Source organism: Vidua macroura, chromosome 2 (genome assembly GCF_024509145.1).
Source record: "Vidua macroura isolate BioBank_ID:100142 chromosome 2, ASM2450914v1, whole genome shotgun sequence".
In the NCBI taxonomy this organism is placed as follows: Eukaryota; Metazoa; Chordata; class Aves; order Passeriformes; family Viduidae; genus Vidua; species Vidua macroura.
Window position 1 is genome coordinate 11349660 of NC_071572.1, and position 20761 is coordinate 11370420.

At 36.8% G+C, this 20761-nt stretch overlaps 1 protein-coding gene across 1 annotated transcript in view; it reads right to left on the minus strand.

Annotated features, from left to right (window-relative positions):
• Window positions 1–16454: 16454 nt before the first annotated feature.
• The window catches only part of IL1RAPL1 (interleukin 1 receptor accessory protein like 1), a 665062-nt gene continuing 660755 nt past the window's right edge, over window positions 16455–20761 (minus strand). Inside the window, exons 10-11 of the mRNA XM_053969631.1 lie at window positions 19762–19932; window positions 16455–18464 (exon numbers count right to left, since the gene is read on the minus strand). Of these exons, the coding sequence (XP_053825606.1) occupies window positions 17746–18464; window positions 19762–19932 (890 nt within the window). The 3' untranslated portion in view covers window positions 16455–17745. The remainder of the gene's footprint in view (window positions 18465–19761; window positions 19933–20761) is intronic.

Here is a 20761-nt window from a genome sequence, read left to right on the forward strand (position 1 = left end):
GACTGTACAATAAAGCCTAAGAGTCCCCTGACAATGAGGTCTGGTGTCCTCCTTCAGCCCCATGAGAATTTACCAAACACCACCAATGGGTCATGACACTTATCAATCCAGATTTCAATAAAACAAGCATGGGACATTATTAGACAATACAGATAAACTGATAAAATAACAGAAAAAGAGGATTATGTTGGACTATATTGAAAGCAAATCTTTTTGTCAGGAGAGGCTGGTAATGAAGATCTTAGGTGAGTATTGAAGACAGTCTTTGCATCCTGCCCTTGCTTAAATGTGGAAAAGTTCTGATTCACAGCCTTGTGGTGCACTGTCAATGAATTAGTCTAAGAATACCACACACAAACAATAGAGGACTTTAAGACTTAACTAAAGCCTGGAAGCTGATGAGGGATTGTAACAATTGCATTCAAAAAACAACTGCTAAAAATAATTACTAAGCCTAAAACCTCATGTATAGAGCATTATGTATAGAACATGTAGTTCATCATTAGGCAATTCTGAGTCATTGTTCTAGGCATTCATTAAAAAAAAAGAGATTATTTTAATTTGGAAAACTACATGTGAAATAGAGATAAACATATCAGTGACATTTTACAAAGCCTTGGTGAAAGATTTCTTGTAGATCCTCAACAGCATACCACACCAGAACCATCCCAGAGGAACCTTTTAGATGCTGAGGGGGAAGAGAATTATGGGAAGACCAGACTATCTTGTCTTGTTTATCATAATTTAAAAAAGACCAAGATGCATGGATATAATATATTCTGAGTAAATGCAAAGAATGAGAGAATTGTGCATAGAAAGAAAATTGGCACAGAACAAACATATTCAGGGTAAATATATAGTGACTTGTGAATGGTAGAAATTGCTGGCCTGGAACAATAAATATAAGAGAGTAATAATAAAAAACTACTTGGATTTAAGTTTAAGAAATGTACCACATTGGGTACTTAGGGTGCTTATAGTAAGGACTGGACTTGATAGCCAGTAGCATTTCTCCTAACGCAATATTTGTAGGACTGTCCTTTATTTTTCCTCTGTGGCACCTTCAAGAACTATCTGAAGTAGGTACCAAGACTTTTTTTGGACTTCTTTTGTGTCATGTCTTTTTAATAACTTTTTATAGCTGTTTTAGAGATTTACATTTCTACTTCACACCTTCACAATTTATTTTCCAAAGTGGCCACATCCTACAAATTATTTTAAGACAACAAGATTCTCAAGTGAGAAAAGTTTTCCCAGAAATAATTTCACAATTGAAGAATGGATGGGGAAATTAATTTACAACCACTTTAAATTCATTCGTAATTCTGGAAAGAGGGCGAAAGTCTCTCGCTCATATGATTAAGTGACCTACAAATAGTAGTTAGAAAGAAAATCAACTTATTTCCTGTTGTTTTTTTTTTATCAAGACTAATATAAGGATGAAGAGTAACAAAAATTCCTGACCTGTGAGAGTAATCTTTTCAGGAACAAAGCTGTCTCTTTCCACACTGAAATAAAATCTTTGTAACTCTATCCCTTGTTCTCCAGATTCTGCTGATGTACAAAACATATTACACATCGAATCTTAAAAATGGTCTGCTTAAAGTTAAGCCGGCTTCAAACCACAACAGTTTCTGTAAAATGGTCCATACAAGTTTGAAGAACAGACCTCATTTTTCAGTCCCAAATTGCAAGCTCTGAAGGGAACTGTCAGCAGCTGGCATTTTATTTTATTGAGAGAACAGAAATCTGGGGTAGAATATTTTTGTGGTTTTTTTACATCTGAGATATTTTGTCACTTTTGAATCAAATCCTTTATGATACTTAGTATTTGTTTTAAATTATCTCACTTCTCGCATTTTAATTAAAATCTGTTTATAAAATCTGTTATTTACCCAGGAGATTAGATCAGAGCCATTTCATCCTATTTACAACAAAGAGAGTCTGTAATAAGTCCTTGAAACCCCTTATAATCTCTAATATAAATATTTATTTAATCAGTTTAAAAATTATAATTATTTACCGGAGAGACTGAGGCAACTTCTACAAAGTTATTATGAATGCAAACATAGTTTTTAAGGCTTTTAAGATAACTTAATAGCTTGAAACAGTTTCTTTAGAAGATGCTCAAATCTTTTTTGGCAAATGATTATTAAGGTTGCTATCTTTTGTATAACCTAAGGAGATTTTTTCCCCCAGGCATCTATTGATTACTTTAATTCCTAATTAACTATTTGCTTGGAAGGGTATTTTCTTTCATTTCAATCATTAGAATAAATGCTGCACTACTGTCCTGGTTTCAGCCTTAAAACCACGACATCTTCTTAATCACTATAATTTCAAACTTGCTCTCACACCACTCGTACCAGGTTTGCATGACAAGGTTTTGGTAGCAGGGGAGCCATAGGGGTAACTTTTGGGAATTACAGGGCTAACTTCTCTGAGAAGCTGCCAGAAGCTTCTCTCATGTCTGACAGAGCCAAAGCCAGCTGGCCACAAGAAAGACCTGCCACTGACCAAGGCTGAGCCCACCGGTGATGATGGCAGTGCCATTGCGATAGCAAAGCAAAGAAGGAAAAAATCCAAAATGTGCAACAAGCAACAGCAACCAGAGAAGAGAGGAGTGAGAATATTTGAGCAACAGACCTGCAGGCACCCAGGGTCAGTGAAGCAGAAGTGGAAAGAGGTGCTCCATGTGTCAGAGCAGAGATTCCCCCAGCCCGTGATGAAGACCAGGGTGTGGCAGCTGTACCCCTGCTGCCCATGGAGCTCCTCGATGGAGCCGGTATCCACCTGAAGCCCGTGGAGGACCCTGTTCCAGAACAGGAGGATGTTCAAAGGAGGCTGTAACACCACAGGAAGCCTGTGCTAGAGCAAGTTCCTGGCAGGATCTGTGGACCCATGGGGGACCCATGCTGAAGCAGTCTGTTCCTGAAGGGCTGCACCCCCCAGAAGGGATCCATGCTGAAGTTTGTGATGGGCTGTAGCCTTTGGGAAGGACTCATGTTGAAGAAGTTCATGGAGGACTATATCCTGTAGGAGGCAACCCATGCTGGAACAGGATGAGTGTGAAGAGTCCTTCCCCTGAGAAGGAAGGAGCAGCAGAAACAATGTGAGATGAAATGACTACAGCCCCTATTCCCTGTTCCCCTGTATGGGAGGAGGAGGAATGATGAGTGATCTCTCTCTGTCCTTATCTCAACACATGAGCATTTTGTTATATTTTCCCTCCCCTATCCAGATGAGGAGGGCAGTAACAGTGGCTGGGGTGGGCATCTATTGTCCAGTCAAGGTCAAACCACCACATAACAAGATCCTCTCTTTTGTACATTCAAACAAATTTATGCTCTTTAGCTTTACAACCAATTCATGATAACAAAAAATGTCCTCTTAGATGTATTAAAAAAGCAGGATATCAAAATCAAAAACTGAAGACACAAATGTAGTGTATTAATAGCACACAAAATTCTGTGGCCAAGCAGAACATATAATAATTAGTTACATTTAATTTGGAAGTTAACTTGGAGGAAGTCACCTCTTGCAGTGGGGAGTGTAAAGGTGGCTGAGCTGGTACAGCCTGGAGGTGTTCAAATGTTGTGGCTCAGCCATAGGCATTTGTGCCTATGGATCTCATTCATTTGGGGCCAGAAACCAGGACTGAGAAAGGCCTGGAGGAGGCATCAAGGAATTTATCTATCATGTGGGATGAGAATTCAACCAGCATAAGAGCAATAGCAGTTTTCTTGCATCTTCTTTCATAGTATATTCTTCCTTAAATGCTTTTTTGTATTCTTTCCATTCTCTCCAGTAGATGTGGCGCTACTATCGGGTGCAAGATGATGCTCACTGGAGAACAAAAATCTTGCGCTTGTTGTTGGCAGTGTATCCAGTGCTGCTGACAGAAAAGCCACAGTATATTCCCACATCAAATATTTGGGCTGTGCTGCTTCTGACAGCTGTCGCCACCATAGCCAGTACTACATCTGAAGACAGTCAATGCCTAATTTCTCAAGACAGAAATGAGAGTGCTATATGAAGTAATCATAAGGGGCCCAGGCTTTGTCCTAGCTTTACCTTGCTCAGTGCTTATTTCCCTGCAGTATAAGTAGAGAGAACATACTGACCTGGGTAAGGTTCATCAGCATTCAGAGAAGAATAGCTATTTGATTTTGTGGTTTGCATATTGATTTAAAAGAATGAACCCATGCTGCATGTCACTGGAAAGTAAAACACTTTAAAGATCTTGGACTAATTTTCTGCAGCCTATTTTTCAATCTCTAGACAATGCATTTGGCCATCACTTCTACATTACTGTTTTATCTCCTCTGTTCACATTATTCTCAATACTGCAGTTCCTGTTCTGAAGAAAAATATGTTTACTGTTCATTTTACTTTTGACATTTGTTTTCACCAAGCTTTGAAACTAACCCGTGTACAATCCATGAGTCTATTTGAAGTGAGGGTGTATTTCCCAGACCTCTTGGAGCAATTTTGAAAACTTAAACTACAATTACTGATCTACCTTGCATCATAACGTCTCTTTTTCTCAGCATCACCTTTTATAGTATATGACTATCGGGGTGTCTTTTATGTTTCTTGTTTAACAGAAGACCTTCTTTTAAAATTCTCCAGTTGAAATAGAACAGCTTTTTACTTGCAAACGAGAGTTTTATTTGCACTTCAGTGGATATTGTAAAAACCTGCGCATTTAATGTTCAGTTATGTATGTATTACTTCAAATGACATTCTGATCTCCCTGATCCAGTAGTTGACATGTAGGCTCCCAGCGTGTGAATAGCTGCATTTCACAGGTCTGTTTGTAAACCTATGTTTCAATTACAGATACAACACTAAATTCCTAACAACACAAACTTAGTACTTAAATGATACTTATTTTTTTCATTAAATACAAAATGCAATTATCTATGCAAAATAAAATAAATATGAAGAAAACCTGCTCCCAAATAAAAAAAAACATAGGTTGGATGTCCTGGTTTGGGAAAAATTTAGAAGGGAACGATGGGGATACCAGGGTACAACATCCTAAAGTCACTCCAGGACATTAGGAAAAATAAAAAGTGGAAATAAGTACTCATAAAGAGAGGAAAAGTTGAATATAATCAAGCAATGAAACTGATTATAAGAATAAGTGATACATGTCAGAAGTCTCCAAGAAAAATGTCCAGAGGTACTCTAAATGTTTCAATCAATATTAGTGCTTGTTGGTGCTTTTATTCTTTCTGTCTCTGTCTTTCTCTTTATTTATTTTTTGAAACCAAGACTCCATCACTCTTCAAGCAATTGTCTTTTTTACTTACGTTTTTCCTGTGATTGTCCCTCTTTAAGCATGCAGCCCTATGTGGCTTCCCAGCCTGTTCACACATACATGATTTTGGGACACAATACCAGCAATTAATAAAATTTTTGCACTTGTACTTGTCACTGTCATGTGTCTAAGAATTGCAAGGAATGCAGAGTAATGCAGTAAAGAATAGAGAATTATGTTCTTCAATTTTTTTATTAATGTCTGTTAAATAGCAATATTTAAAAAATGTAACTAAATATACATAAATATTTTTTTTTGAATTTACAGTGGATACCATATTTCTGTGCACGTCACATGCTGGTAGTTGAGTAATCATAACTCTTATGATGTCTAATCGAATGCTAAATGCATTTCCTGCCACCATACCAGGCCAATGAATCGTGTTAATACTGGTGAAACCATGATCATTTATTCAAATGATCTTACTAATATTTTGTAAAGCAAAGATAAAAATCTCATGAGAAGTAGATGAAGCAGACAAAGTTCAAAAGGGTGACTGCCTGTAGAAACAATATTTTTTAATATAATTCACCTTGACTTCAGACTGCAGGTGCAAAATACAGTAATATTAAAATTGTATTTAAATATGCATTGTTGCAGGTAAACCAATTCAGTTGTCGCATCTTAAAAGTCTTGTGATACTCATGAGCTACAGACACACAGGCCTGGCACAGGTCTATGGCCTGGGCTTCTGGAGCCAGAAGATCACCAGCCCTTTTGACAACTTAAGCTCTAGCTATGACATACAATAGACCTTTGTAAGAGCTGCTGTGCACTGGTGCCTGTCTCTTACTGCAAGCCCCCAAATCCTTGTGTTACAGAGGTTCAAATTTGGAGCAATTCCCCAGCATCTGAGGAGAATCACGGCTTTAAAAAATAAGAGAAGAGTGGAAAAAAGTTCAGTATTTCTTGCATCTTTCAGGATGTCAGATGGTGAGGGTCTTGATAGGAAGGCAAAAAAGAGGGTGATTGCAATTAATTTGTGTAGTGTAACATGGGTATAAACCCATTGCCTTGGATAATGATTTATGCCACTGCACTTTATAAGAGAACCACAAAGCGTATAGTCTGTTCAGAAACCCAAGGATGGAATTTGTTCTGACCCAGGCATGATGTCATATTCAACAAACTTCAAATAAGAAAAGCATCTATCCAGGTTTTCAGTAATGCCCTTTTTGACATTTTTTTTGTTAGCTTTCATTGGTACAATGACAACATTGTTGTGATTTGAGCTCCTTCTATTCCACTACAGTTTTTGTATCAATCAGGGTCTTCCATGATGTTCACACAAATACACCACACACACACATAGAATGCTAAAAATTATTCCCTACCATGTTACTCTATTCCCCACCATGTTATTCTATTCCCCTGTCACCCTGTGGTTCCAGTGGAGCTAAACTTCACAAAACTTGAGCAATGCTGTAACAAATCAAACAAGTTTGTGACACCCACACACAAAGTCTTTGCCCCAGAGAGTTGTGAGACTGTATTTCTTGCTTTACAATGATTATAACCATAATCCTTAGAGTACACAGAAAAAAAATTATATATCCTAAAGAAAATATCCTTAAGAAATAAAACAGCAGAACAAGAGTAAACAACAAGAAAGAAAATATTAGAGGTCAGATTCTTAGCTGGTGTAAGCTGGAGCAGCTCCATTGCCTCCAGGGGAGCTGTGCCAGCTTATCCAATACATATGCTCTGGCCCAGTATGCCCTTCTAGTCAAATCACTGAACTGGTACCTTCAAAGCTTTCCCTATCATGATGTTAAATTTGTAATGCTACCAGCAAAAATTTCTTTCAAAAAAAATTTTGCATACGCAAATTATTCACATTGCTTTATTTTTTCTTTGTCAGTTCACAAAAAAAAGGTATTTCAAGTTGTCATAACCTTGCATTTAGTCAGTGAAAGAGTAAGCTTGAAAGGAGAACATTGTTTTACAAATTGGACACATACCCTGTTTACTTTCCTCTAAAATTTGCACACTATAAAGCAAGTGGGTTTTTTTCTTTTGTTTTAAAACCTTCTTCGCATATTATCATACAAAAATATTCATATGCAAGTAATAAAGATTTTTTTAAACATCCAACTTTTTTAAACCTAAATCAAAGTCACACCAAAAGGGGTTTTTTTGTTTGGTTTTGTGTTGTTTTGTTTTTTTTTTTTTTTTTTTTACTCTAGACAAAGTACACCTTGTGCTTTAACAAACTTAACAAACTTATGGCATCGTGTGCTCTTTACAAGGATTGTATTGAAAAAGCTCATGTGTTGTTATTCAATAAATAATGTAAAACTTGCCTACTTTTGTGGGTTTTATTTCTCTTAATCCTTTTTCCCCCCCTCTATGTGTTATTTGTGTTTGTATATATGTGTGGAAAAGTTAAGGCAAGTGCAATCAAAGTTACAAAAATCAATGTTTCTATTGCTAACATGTGCAGCATTCATATTTAGTGAGTGATGTCTTTTCTTCTGTAAGAATAAAGCTGATGAAAATACAAAATGTTTAAGATATTATAGCTATTAAAATAAGGTCTTCATTTTTTTAATAGCAGGCTTGGTGAATTTTCCAAAAGTTAGGATAACATAAACCATGTCCTTTTTAAAGTATCATACACTGAAACTAGGTAACATTTTGATCATTACTCTCGTGTTTCTCAGCAATAAGTATAGTATTACTACAAAAATGAAGTTCCTTTTAGCTATGACCCATCTCATTTGTTAAAAAATAAATATAAGTAAATCTCTTTAGGTAAAATCTTTAATATACAGTAGGCATAAATATAGGTTGACATATTTCTACTTAACTTTAGTGCTTCTATTTTAACTTTAATGATTTTGAACAAAGTGTATAAAGGAAGAGACATATTTTCCAGTTTATAATCATAACAGTAGCCTTAAAGAAAACCTTGACAAGAATGCATATGTTAATTTATGGTTTGTATGGCAATAATTATGGACATTTGGAAAAGGTAATGATGCTAAAGCTTCAATTAAATTATAGAATAGGGAGAAATTCATGTTCAAAAATTCTGGGCCTGATTCTGCTCTTTATTTTTGCACCAATTATACAGAGCTACAGCTAATTCTGCTGACTCTAGTAGAAATATTTTTTTACTTCAATCAACTATTTAGAAAATTAAGATAAAAGGTGCTAAAGCCTAGCATGGCACTTCCTTGCTTCATTCCATCAATGCAAAATTGAAGATGATAAGTAGACGTTTATATCCTCAATGTATGTGCATGCATTCCATAGGAGCTACAAAGCAGTTCCATGCTGCTGGTTCCTCAGATTATGGAAGACCAGCTAAGAGCTTTATTAACAAAGTGCTTTATCAAGATGCTTATCCAGATGTTAACTTTGAACAGTGGGCTCCCAAGAAGTGACTGTTGCTTCTTGAGTTGCATTGTGCATTCTGCTTGTGGACAGTCAGGTCCTTCTGAGATGAGTAAAGGAACTAAATAAAATTAAAGAAACTAAATCCCCTAGACAAATTGCTTAATTTGTATTAGTTTTGCAGCTTTTTTATGGAACAGTAGGTGATGAAATTTTTCTTCTAGTATTTCAACTAGACATACGTTCTTTCTGTTAAAGAGCCTTTTGCTAATTTTGTTTTCTTGTCATCTGAAAAATGTGCAGAACATACAATATGCTAATAAAAAGATTTACTTATGAAATGGTGCATATGCTTAATTTTATATATTATCAAAAGTCTCATGACACTAGTAACTGCACAGAATTTAATAGTGTGCTTTTCTTACAAAATTCATAGGTGGCTCAAAACTGCCATGAGTGACAGCAGTGGATATCTAGATGCATTGTTGGGAGATAATCCCTTTTACTGTACAAGCTAAGATTAGTATTCTGTCTTTTAGCATACTCCACTCACTACTTGTTGCTGCTTCACCACTGCCCAGCACGGGGCAGCTGCCTTCTTTAACTTTATTAGCATGCTGACCATGTATCATTAACAAATCTTCAAACCTTTATAATGAAGATGTTACAAATTATTTATGAGTTTTATGAATAATATAAAAATATCTTAGGTCATATTTTTACAGGACACATAATACAAATTATAGCAAATTACTACCTAGAGTAGAAGAACTGTAAGAGTTATGGGAAGAAGGAGCAGATATCTGTGTTCTAGTAAAGTATTTCAAATAACCAATGGTAATTTTGAAAGTTTCCATAGATTCACGTTGGCTTTGAAATATTTTATGTTATTTTATTTTATTTTTCAAGACTTTGGAGAGCCTTAGAAAGCCAACAGGTAGCAATCAGAAGGCTGGAAAAACCTCAGCTTTTCAAAGGAATCTCATTTCTCAGTGAGCACGGGGAATCAGACTCACTGTGTCTGAGACTCCAGGTATAACAGCACCTGAAAGTACAATTTTCCCTTAAAATACCTATTTTTTGGATTGGCTATGAAGTGGATAACTGACTGAAGTGGGAGCTAAGGAAATCCAACAGCCCTTTGAACAGTTGACATGTGCACATTTGTGCTGAAAGTCTCTTGACTTTCAGACTCATTTATGACTATTTTACTCCAGTTCTCTGGACTTCCACTCCATTCTTTCTAATAAACTCATGTAGTGCAATGGTATCTCAGTCCTAATGTCTCCTTATGAAAATAAATCAGAACAAAGCAAAGCAAGTCCAAGCAAACAAAAATACAATTCAAGGAATGGAAACATTCTTGAAAATTATATTCATGTGCATCTCAGCCTGTGTCCAACTCCTTATGCTCTAGATTGCTGTCTGAGGGGATCTTGAAAGTTGTATATCTGGTAAGGTGCCCAAAGCGGCTAAAAGGGAATTTTTCTTCAACGTTCCCTAAAGAACATCTTGGCAAGTATCATTTCAAGCAGATAAAATCTTTGCTGCCACTTCTCACTCTTCAAACAACTAACAACATTTAAAAAATGTAGGAATGGTATTTTCTATGTGGTTCTAGAAGCTACTCACAAGCTCTTTTGTTTAGAAGAGTGACAAGGTAACCAGAGAAAATAAGAGATGAACTGTACTGACAACATTATTTACAATAGGAAATTTGGCAGATATTCAGGTAGGTCCTATTAACTAGAAAAATACCCATTTCCTACCTCTAACAAAGTTATATAAATGGCTTCAGATAGCAAACATTTGGTGAAGGAAGTATCTGCTAAATTTGGGGTTCCAGGCAAAAGATATCTGTCATTTCCTGTGGCAGCAGGACGAGATGAATGCTAGTTATGTTAACCTACCTGGTCCATGACATGACCAATAAAAATTTTCCCTATACCTCTCCCACCCTGTGTCAACCCAGCAATGTATCTGTGTCACAGTATCCCTAGCAATGGCTTGCTTACAAGTTTGTCATCTCCTGACAGCACAAGGGAAATGCCTTGCTATGAAAAAAACCCCAGATTTTTGAGACTTCCTTGCCTCTTTTTGAGTGCTACTTATTTTGTTTTGTTGTATAGTTTTGTAATTAAATGATTACAAATTAAAATACTTATGTACAGGAATAAAATTGCATAAAGTGCTTTTTGTGATGTAAGCAAGATTTGAGAATGATTATTGCAACAATTTTGTCCCAGATAGCTGCACAGTTTGCAGGTTCATGTGTTTTGCTGAGGTAGGCATAGGTTAGTGCTCTCAAAGAAGGAGCTTGGTGTCACTGAACTATTTTACTAAGATTGATAGATGGAGAGACAGTTGTGTCACTGTCCTGCTCACTGCTTTGTATTTACATAATTGCTCCATTTGAAGTGGTCTGGGTGTTAAGCTGACAAATGTACAATGTTTTAATGTGATGCTGAAGGTAAACATATAGTACTAATTGTTCAAATTTTCTACTGAAATGTTCCTAAGAACTCAGAGCTGCAGTGAGCTGTTCACCAGAGAATGTTAACTCTGGCAAACAACTTCTTGTATGTCTGTAAATTCATTTCCACTTGTGTTTTAAATTTACAATGAATAATGGGGTTTCTTAAACAAATCTCTCTATGATTTACCTGTCATGCAAAGAATGGAGAGAAAATTTGGAAAAGGCTCTTACTTAACTTCCTACAAAACATCAGGAGAAAACAACCTTCTCTTAAAAAAGAATTGTCTGAACCCAAATTTAAAAAGATTTAGTAATTGCATTGCTAATTTGTTTTTCTTTCTTTATGTTTGCTTTTCAAGTGTGTGTGGGCAGACTGCAGCTTAATGGAATATCTTGAGCCCATAAGTGACATTTTTAAGACTTTCTTTTTACCTCAGAGAAGATCAGAATTGTATCAGGATGTTGCTTCATAAGAGCTGTCTATGTGGAAGTGAAAAATGGTTTACTGAGAACAAAAAATACAACCTTTTTTCAGCTCGGAGCTTTACTCCTGTAAGTCTCAGAAAAGAAGACAACTACTCACCCTAAACACCTCTGCAAAGAGGTTTTGTGTGGACCCCAACCTAAGGCCTTACAGCAAGCTTTGAGTGCTTGTACTTCTAATTCAGTCTGCAAGGGAAACAGAATGAGAGGAGGGGATGGGACAGTATAGGATGGGATGGGATAGGATGGGATGGAAGTTTCTGCAAGGGTTCTCAGGTGTGGTGTTACCTGACTGAAATGGCAATTTCCTGTAGCTGTCATTTAGTTGATTGCACACTAACCAATCAAGCTGACCTCTTTCTATGCTCAGTGCTGGCGTTTACTTTGAGCATGGAGCGAATGGGAAATATTGTCAGCTGTTCCTGCTCTTCCAGCTGCTTTCCCATGGGGTATCTGTCCCTTGACATCTGATAGCTTTCATGTTTATTTTCACTAACATCAGTAGCAGCTTACCGCCCACCTTCCCTGTGTGTTGCCTACAGCAGGTAGGACAGTGGTGATACCTTGAGGTTCCTTCTGCACCCACCTGACATAGGCGCAACTAAACATGAAGCCACAGGGGCCTGTGCTCTCCTCCTCCATGCACAGGAACACACTTTCTCCTCTGTGGAGCTTCTCAGTTGTAGACATGTGGTGCAGCTGCCTGTTCTGGCTTGCACTTCTTTATCTGTCACAAAATGAGTTTGAGAGTATGGGCTCAGTAGGTATTAATTGCTCCTGGATGACTTTGTATTTTTGAGGAGGGCAGAGGGAGAGCTCGTATTTGATTAACAGAGAAAGAGAAGGTTAAAAACCAGATCTATTTTATTTTTTCATAATTTTTCTGTTCCTTTTGACATGTTCTGATGGTTAAGAGAACATCTTTATAAAAGATTACAAAATATACCTCCCTCAAACTCTTAGCTCTCATATTTTGCTTCAAATTATTTTCCTAATACTAGTGATCAAGAAAAATGTTTGTACTCTTTCTAACCTCAGTACTAGATAATTTATTTTATTTAACATTTAGATCCTAGAGAATCATGTAACTCTTAGTCCTCCCAAATAACAGTATTTGAATTGACTATTGAATGTTTCTGAAATTATGTTAATTAAGGTATTAGCTATTTAATGTTAAAAATGATGCTGAGCTTTTGGGATGACTCTGGTTGTAATTACAAGTTGAATATTTCCCTTTAAAAACACTCAAAAATATACTCATTTTTCAGTAATCTGAACAGCTTCAGAATTGACATGTTTTCCAGATAAGGTATCTGACCTGCCTTTGCAATTTTTTCTCTAACTACTTCATGACCCTGTGGACCCTAAATCTACACCCAGAGCTTATTAGTCCAGAGCAAAAGTCAAACTTTGTTATAAGCAGAATTAAAAAAAAAACAACAAAAAACAAACAAACAAAAAAAATGCATAGGAAAACTCTTAATAGCTGAAACATTTTTATCATTTTCTCTCCCCAGGGCAACAACTCTGAGTTTTGGAACATCAAGTCAAGGCTGTTTGGTGAAGTGTGATGCTGCCAACGTCTTCTTGGAGGATAGGGACAGACTCAATGGAAAATGGCCCTGCAGAATTACATCACAAACAACAGCTTAGTATCCATGCTAAATTCAGTGAATCTGAAATTAAAGACACAATGGTGTGCCTCAACCTCCACTCAGTGGGCTATTTAGGAGGTGAAGAGATGTGCTTATACAAAAAAAAAAAAAAAAAAAAAAGCAAGGGAACTTGCAACCCTCATCATACAAGGAAACCCATTGTTGTGAGGTTGCTTACATCTTTTCTGTTGCCAGCCACTTTAAACTATTTCTCAACCGGGTTAGAAAATGTGTCCTAATAACAGCAAACCAGATAGGGGGTGGGAGTGAAGGAATATAGTTACTCTAGTTAATAAATTAAGTCCGTTACAGAGATTTTTTTTTAGCACTGACAGATTTTTGCCATCCTCTTTATAACAATAATAGAAGACAAACAAAAATCTCTCTGTGCTAGACTATCAACAAGTACAAAATCATTCAGAAGTGTATTAGACATACAGGGACATATTTGTGTTGCTGATTTGTCTGGATGGCCTCCAAAAAAGCCAGTTGCTTGATGTAGGTCAGCCAGAGTACAGAGCTTTGCATGACAAAAGAAACCACAACACAGTCAAAAAGCAAGTGGGTATTTTGCCCTTTATTCTTCATTGGCCATTGTTATATTTTTGAGATTACTTTACTACTGTGGTTTTTCTTCCTTTGGATTTTAATTCAATTCTCCTTAGGCTTACTAGCTTGATATTTTATTCTTTTTTTTTTTTTTTTTTTAGTGTAGAAATGAAGGAATCCTTTTTACTAGGCCACTTTTTCCAAATCTCACTGCTCTATCTATAATTTAAATGAGTAATTAATGCACAATATCCAAATAAAACTTTGTGCATTTTGATCAGGCGGGTATAACAAGCTTTCTGACTATTATGGAACTTAATATCACCCATTATGTAAAATATACATGGTTTTCACAGCTATGCAGAAATAGAAAAATCTTAGTTTGCATCTAAGCCTAACAGTATCGAACTCTGAAACAGATCATATTGAAAGTGTTTGATGTTGGCTGCCAGGTGAGAACTGGGTCCCCACTAAAATCCAGAAGTCATTTTGCTGTTCCTTTCCTTGCAGCCAAGATTTCAGCTTGTCACAGACTGCAAATATGAATTCCTTTTCTCTTTGTTTTTCCAATTTTTTTCTCCCACACAAATCAATGTTGCACTCATTCAGATTTATTAGATTTACTCTCAAATCATAGTGTTGTAACTGAGAACAGAATCAGACCCAGCAATGCATTTTGCCTTCAAAATAATTAGATGCATTCTATTCAGTCTCCCATTTCTTTTCAGGTAAATATGCTCTCTGGAGCACCTAACCACTGAATTTAGACAAGTTGTGTAATAAGAGTCCTTTTATAACATGGACTACCACGATTAGAGAGAGCCGTATAAAGACAGAGCACCACACTTGGATAATTCACGTGCATAGAATCCACATACAGACCCAAAGTTATTGACCAGGCAGAGTAAGTTTTTCTGATCATCACACTGTGCCGTTTTTAAAATAAAGTGCTATTTGCTTATGGCTAAACCTTATATGTGGCTATTGCATGCACATTTCAGGCTGCATTGTCAAAAACCAAAACACCTTCACCAAAAACGATGGAGCCTAAGCACTAGGGCAATGACAATTTTTGTTGGTTTTGGTTTGTTTGTTTGTTTGTTTCCATTTTATTTTGCATTCCAATGGAATTTTTGTCAAACATAGAGCATGTGAACACAAAACTTTCCTTTACTGTTCCCCACAATGAGCTGTTCACAGAAGAGGACTACTAAGGAGGAACGTTTCTAATGCCACAGACAACTTCTTCAAACTTATTTCAGGTTTTGTCATTTATTTCTCTTTGTTTGTTTGTTTTTCTTATATTTAATATTATGACAAAACCTTCCTTTAAGTAGTGAGAATATCAAATAGTATTTGTCAATCCCTGAATCATGCTATTCAAAGTGCTTAAATCTACAGTAAAAATAGAAGAACAGAAAAGTACTTCCCATGTGGCTAAGAAAAGACCTAACTATTGTCTGAATGTGATTGTGGTTAAATAATTACATCCTACATTTATTCTATATCCCAGTCTTTACACCAGGACATATAAAGGGGAAAAAAAAAAATAATGCATTTCTTTCAGAGGATCCTGGGATATTTGGGAGTGTTGTGGTTTAAGCCCAGATGGAAATTGAACACCACACTGCCACTCACTCAACCCCTCCCCTTCTCCCTCCCACCCCAGCCCAGTGAAAACCAGGACAGGCATCCAAATGAATGAAGGAAAATGCCATCAGTGCCTGACAGGTGTCTGTAAGAGCAAATAAATAATAGCTTTCTTAAAGCAAACGTGCAAAGTTCTCTTAAAATTTTATGTGACCTGGCAGCCTAATTTCCATTTTGTGGATGTTTGGCACACGTCCAGAGACACTATAATAAAGAACAGGTTGTAGAAAAGGACTTGAGCTAAATCTCAGAGAAATAAACATTTTAAGCAAATAAAAGTGCACACCTCAAAGGTCTATTAGCTTCTTATGCAGATACTGAGATTTCTTGACTTCCACAACAGAAGCACAGTCATTTCCTCCCACACTGTCAGTTCTGGATTGCTCCCACATATATCCCCCAAACTGCAGCTTCTCCACTCACTTCTCATTAAGGAGACCAAAATATTATAAGCTCTACTTTTTTTGTTGTGACAATCATGATGAGCAAACCCCACAACATCCATTATATTGGCTGATATCATTCAGCTTCCAGAAAAACACCTAAAGCTAATTAATTACATAAATAGACCCTAAGGCCTGTTTGCCAGGACACCAGTTAAAATTCTGCCAGGGTAAATCAAACCCATGACTCTATGACAGTGTGCTGCAACCAGTAACTCTACTCCAGCTCCTCTGCTTCTGCCAGCAGGGACTAGCAGAGAGCTTGGCCTGAATATGCTGCAGAGCTGCACCACTTCTCTCTCCTTCTAAAACCAGAAAGGACTTTTCGTTATATAAAACATAAGTATGAGCAAGGTGCTTATTTAATTTGTCTCAAAGATGTCTGGGTGTAAACAGAGTGGTGGGCTTTTATTCTTCCCTGTCAGCCACGGTACATGCATTATTTGCAACTCCTCAAAGATGGAATCATACATAAAAATAAAACTAATTTATTTATTCATTAAAGTGAATAAATTGTTTTAATACTTCCAGGTCTGATTTAAATATTAATTTTGTATAAATAAAGTTTATTCTGAAAACAGTTATATTTCTGGTAATCATGTCATTTTTTTCTGCCTGAGTTCTTACTGAAATCATGTTGAAATTAATAAAGTTTTATTTATCATTACAAGCTAAAATCAAATGAAAGAAGATTTCTTAATCTTGAATATATAATTTTAAAGCAAATACAGTTTTTGGAACATTAAAATACAAGGGACTCTGAAATCCACAGGAAAATAATGTTTTGCTCTTACGGTTTTTTTTGAAAATAACACTTTCTATAATACAAAGTGACAAACCATCTACAATACGGTCTTTTTTATTCCCCTTTGGTTTGGAAGTCATCACTGTACATATCAGCAGGACTCTGCATTTCAGTGTCTATTGCCTCACTTGTCTTACTCGCCTGACATTTGCAAATGTTATTTGCAGGATTTTGAAAGTTGAGAAAGAAAAAAAAATGAGTGCTTAAAAAATAAAATCCACAACCACATTAATACTTTTCCAGGACATGTTAAAAATAGGGTTGCTTTTATATTTATAAAAGGGATACAACCAACTCATTCTTAAAATTAGAATTAAGAAAAAAAACAAACCCAAGAAAGCAAAAACCAATCTGGCTATAGTTTCTACACACTCTAGTGACTACTGTGAAGCAACTGATACAGATTGGGTATTTTCTCTTGTTTGACAGGTATCTAGCAAGTTACATGTTAGATGGTCAGACTGGAGTGTTACCCCAAATGGGGGTCTTTGTAAGGGCAGGGAAGGAGCAGTGCACATTACGAGAGTAGAAATGAAACTGGAGCTCTCAGTGAGCAGTGGGGTCCTTCTAAGAACAAGAACTCTCCAAAAGAGGTGAGCTGCAGCAGGCATGGCTAGGCAGGCCAACAAAATGGATGGTGCTTCTGATATCAACATAGCTTTGTCCAAGCATTCCCAAGAGAGGTTATAAACAAACAAACAAAAAGTCTAAAACTATACTAATGAAGCAAAAAAGTTTCCTATCTATACAGCAGTCTCTTCATTTAAAAAAAATGTAAATATACAAATTCCAATGACATATAAAACAAAGTCAAAAATGTGAATGGGAAGAGACATGGGTAAAACAGGAAGACTGATGCTACAAAGAAATTGCAAAAACATATGTACAAGACCCTGTTTTTCCTCGTTTGTTATCGATTGTAATGCATGTTTAACAGCAGCAGTCGAGGATGTAGTTCCAGGCACCAGACTGCAGACTCTGCTCCTACTCAAGGGGGTTGACAGCCCCTTGCATGTCGGTCACCAAATGACACTTGATATACTGGTCTCCCGTGGCAAGAGGGGCAGTATGGCACTGTTTGTGTGAGCCTCTTCGGGGTTCTGCTCCCTGTTAGTTTTTGTCTGCGGCCGCTGCCCGTTTATAAGTGTCATGGGGATGTTGCAGTAGGTGTGCTGGTTACCTATTGAGGTAAGTGGCAGGGTGCCGGCAGGAGGTACATCGTATTCATAGCTCCGATAATAGTGTTTCTGGCGCATCTGTGAATGATATGTGTTATGAAAGGTGGAGCGCAGGTCTGGATGGGCAGTGGCAAGAGCAGTGGAGGTGGCAGCAGCCATGGAAATTGCGGAGACTGTCTGCAGTTCCCCAAAGGGCCCCTGCTCACTGACATCTAAAACCTGCTCGTTTGTCATGGGTTCAATCCTCTTAAAAGGCATTTCGTACTGTAAACGTTTCCAGAACTTGGAATTCAACTTGTTGCATTTTGGCCCGTGCCATTTAATGACAGTGAGGAGCTTGATGGTATGTTTTAGGGCCTCAACCTCCTGGTAGTTCATAACTCCTCGTAGTTCACTGCACTCAATCAGTATCACTTTGATTTCTCCCGTGACTAACATATTTCGAAGCCTTGTTTCCAGTTCAAAGATGCTCCAACCTCTTCTTACCACGTAACTTGGAGTCATGACGATGATCAGTCGCTTGCTTTGGTCTACACATCTTGCCACATCTTCAATGTAGGCTACAAAACAAAACAATTGCTCAAAAAACAATCTAAGAAAACAGTCTGCTCTCATAAACTGGTGAGAAACAACAGAGGCAAATCCCTGATCCCCAGAGATCTCACTGAAATATGCAAAAACATCAACTATAAATGTGCCAGGCTGGCCTGGCAGAACATGATCTTGAGCAACCAGCTCCATGTGGACTTGCTTGAGCAGGGAGGTTGGAAAGATGACCTCCACAGGCCCCTTCCAACCTCAGCCATTCTGTGATCCTGCAAAACACCTATTCCCACACATGCTATGGATTGTATGGAGTGTTTCTTCATGAGCTGTGGGTTTGTATCATCTATATCGCTATTGGAACAAATATGTCCATCATGATTTTTACCTTTAAAAAGGCAAAGTCTAACTCAGCAGCCATGTGCTTCAGGACCTCAGTCTCAAACCCAAATGATATTCTAAATTTTTTGGTAGGCTTAGATTCTGCTTTTCCTTCATGCCCCTTCCACATACATTCATAAAAATTGTTATCTCCAGTAAATTAGTGTTTAGTTTGCTGTAGATTTAAAAAATATTCATTAGATTGTTTGATGTTCTATGTTGTTCTTTGTCTATACCAAGTATCCTTTCTTTTATCTTTCATTAAATGTATTGAACTTAGTCACTGTTTATATGGTTACACTGAAGTAATGAAGAATATTACAACAACTGACAAAATATTACTGCACTTATGTTGGAACATGTGAGACGAACATGAAAAATATCTACTTATACCAGCTGGAATCAGTTCTAGTATTCAGTCTCTGAGAATGATCAACTACATCCACTACACAATTGTCTACAGTTGACAGTGACAGAATTCACTACATTTTTTCTGGTGTAGAAGTTATTACTCAACTATTGCCTTAGTCTAAACACAGCTTTTTCCTTCCTGTGTGAATTTCTGTAATACTTAGAATCATGGATATCTTTCCAAACAAAATATAAGGAACTGAAAACAAAGAACTTGGTATTCATTCCTAGATATGCAAGTACTCAAAAAATCTGAAAAATGTTAGTCTCCTTCATTTCCTTTACTTATGCATCCCCTTTCTGCACTGTTTTACCTTCAATCAAAACAATACAATTACTAAATAATAACCTTCTTATCTGGGAAATGCACATTAATGTTTGGTGGCTTATCCTCACCATTCTCTAAGACATGGAAGAAAAGTTGACATTCTGAAAGAGTAGGTACAGAAACAAGACTAAAACAATCACTGCAATCACTCATTTTATCCTTCAATATCACATTGGAATAAAGACATTACTTACTTCCTGTGGGAATCAAATCTCTATCTGGTATGAACAACTTGTATCCATAATGCTTTTCCAGCATATCTGGTAGAATCTCAAGAGCAAATCTTTCTTCTTCTCCAGTTTCTTGATTCCACTGGTCAGGATCCACTTTGGTATAAGATAGATATGCATCATAATCTTTGTTGTCTAAGGAAAGAGGGAAATTAAGTTAATTTTTCCTTATTCTAGCAGTTTCCCCAGATATTTCCCCAGGTATTATTTCTGGGAGAAGTTTCTAGGACGAAGAAATGGTTTAGATAAAATGGCAAGTTTTCACCCAGTCTCCAGATATGCATCCATTCAGCTTTCCTGTTTCACCTGGTAGGGATAGTCTTTAGTTACACAGATGCAAGGAAGGAGAGTTCCATATCCATAGACAGAAGTCAGTTTATGTAAGAATCTGGATGAAGGAAATCCATTCAATTTCAGGGTGACAGCTCATGAGCACAAAAGTCAAAAGTCACTAAGAAAAATTTGCATTCTTCTCTAGCATAAGAGGAGAATAAAGAACGTGGAAATAGCTAAGCTAATGTGTAAAAGTCTTTGCTGCATAGTAAAAGCATTTCAATCTTGCCAGAATTTTACTATAAATTTAGGACTTGAGGCTGAAATTATCTAAGTGTACATATAGCATTCCTTGTAAAATTCTTAACTCTCCAGGTCTGAAATTATTGCTAAGCTTAAATCTTTCCAGTTTCAGCTCCTGATAATGCAGTCTAAGTTTCTTGAATTCTGTGCACTTAAATTTGCAAATTTAATGTTGCATTAATGTACATTTCATTACTTAACAGTGTGTTACTTCAGTATGAGAAATAACCATGCCTGTGTTTTAAATGTGCTTGGTGTGCCTACTTGAAAGACTGAGTCAAAAGAGCCACCATTAATTTTCATTAGGAGGTCAATAATGCCAAGTGTTCTGGAACTAATTCAGTGGAATAAGAGGTCACGTTTTGACTTTTGTTGTGAAGAAAGCAGA